Source organism: Pterocles gutturalis, unplaced genomic scaffold (genome assembly GCF_000699245.1).
Source record: "Pterocles gutturalis isolate BGI_N339 unplaced genomic scaffold, ASM69924v1 scaffold33619, whole genome shotgun sequence".
Taxonomy (NCBI): Eukaryota; Metazoa; Chordata; class Aves; order Pterocliformes; family Pteroclidae; genus Pterocles; species Pterocles gutturalis.
In genome coordinates, this window is record NW_010129239.1 from 8107 (window position 1) to 9703 (window position 1597).

Below are 1597 nucleotides of genomic sequence, written 5' to 3' on the forward strand. Positions count from 1 at the left end.
AAAAACCCAGCCAGAGCAATTCCACTTATGATGACAACCTCCAGTTCAGGCTGTGCGTGCATTCCAAGTACACCATGCCCAAATTATGTGTCCTTTAAAACCTTTCAAGGAAAGCAGCAAGTGCAATTAAGCCAGCTGTTTACATAAAACTATATATGCAAAGATGCACATCTGACTGGTAGATGTGACGTCAAGAACACCTCCAAATCTCCTGACAGCTGTTTTGGAGAGGGATGGTGACAAGATCAGTCACTGAGCAGTTTCACAATAGTGCACAGGTGCATGGGTGTTGTCTGAGCTCCACAGCTGCTCGCTGACAGTTCCTGAGCGGCTCACCTCCCACAGTGCCAATTTTAGCACCTCAGAGACTGTTGTCTTGACCTGGGCCTGGAACTTTTTGCTGATCAGAACGTAGAGGATTGGATTGAGGCAACTGTTGATGAAACCAAGGCCAGTGGAGAGGGGAATGCCATCCTGCAGTAAGTCATGCAGGTTTTCATCATGGTGAGCAGACAGCTCCACAATGCTGAATATGTGATACGGTGTCCAGCAAACAAAAAAAGCTACAACTACAGCAATGATGGTCCAGAAAAGCCTGCTGGAAGTCAGTACAGTTCTCCTCTTCACTTTGACAATCAGCAATGAGTAGCAAATGACCATGGTCACCAGAGGAAAGAGGTAACCAAATGCAAGCCTCACCCAAATGAGAATGTGATGTGTCAACACAATAAGTTCTCTGTCATGCACATGGAAGTTGTTGTAGCAAATGGTGACATTGTTGAGAACTGTAGCTGTGTCTCTGAAGTATAAGGCAGGGCCACCAATAATTGCAGCTGACATCCAAATGATCCCACTAAGAATGAGGGTGTTCCTTACAGTCCGATACTTGTAGGAAAAGACTGGGTGGACTAGGCGGATGTAGCGGTCAAGGCTGATGAATGTCAGGAAGAAAACACTGGCAAACATATTAAGTAATGCAATGAATGAGTTCATTTTGCAGAGCCACCTTCCAAAAGGCCAGTGGAAGCCCATTGCCACATATGTAATATAGAGGGGCAGGAAGAGAACAAAAATCAAATCTGCAATGGCCAGATTGAGGAACCAGAGTGTAGAAACAGATTTATCCCACTTAAAGCCCATAAACCAGATGACTATGGCATTACCTGGCACTCCCAGCAGAAATGCCACACTGTAAAAGGAAAGGGAAATCATATGGGCAATGCTGAGAGAGGACTGGGGTGATTCATCTTCCTCAGACAGGTCGTAGAAATAAGAGTAGTTCTCAAAATCTTCAAATGTCATGTTGCACAGTTGCTTTCTGGGGAAGAAAAGAGAGGGAACAGTCAAAGGAGAAATGTTTTACTGCACTGCAAATAGTAACCTGCAATTCCTTTAAGTTTTTGGTCATAAAAAAAACCCTAAAATGTTGACTTAGTTTCACACATTTATCACTTTTTAGCTGTCAGTTGCTAGCAAAAAGCTTGTGGAGTGTTTTGGTTGCAGGCACTTCAAGAAATGCTCAAATCAAGGCAACACTTGAAATCTTCAGGAACTGTTTTCCTTGCATTTATTTCTTAACAGAGATCACTGAGCACAG

The 1597-nt window shown here is 43.6% G+C and overlaps 1 protein-coding gene across 1 annotated transcript; it reads right to left on the minus strand.

Annotated features, from left to right (window-relative positions):
- Positions 1-249: 249 nt before the first annotated feature.
- Positions 250-1311, minus strand: GPR1 (G protein-coupled receptor 1). The gene has a single exon (XM_010079884.1). The coding sequence runs from the start codon at positions 1300-1302 to the stop codon at positions 250-252; it is 1053 nt and encodes a 350-aa protein (XP_010078186.1). The 5' UTR covers positions 1303-1311.
- Positions 1312-1597: the final 286 nt, after the last annotated feature.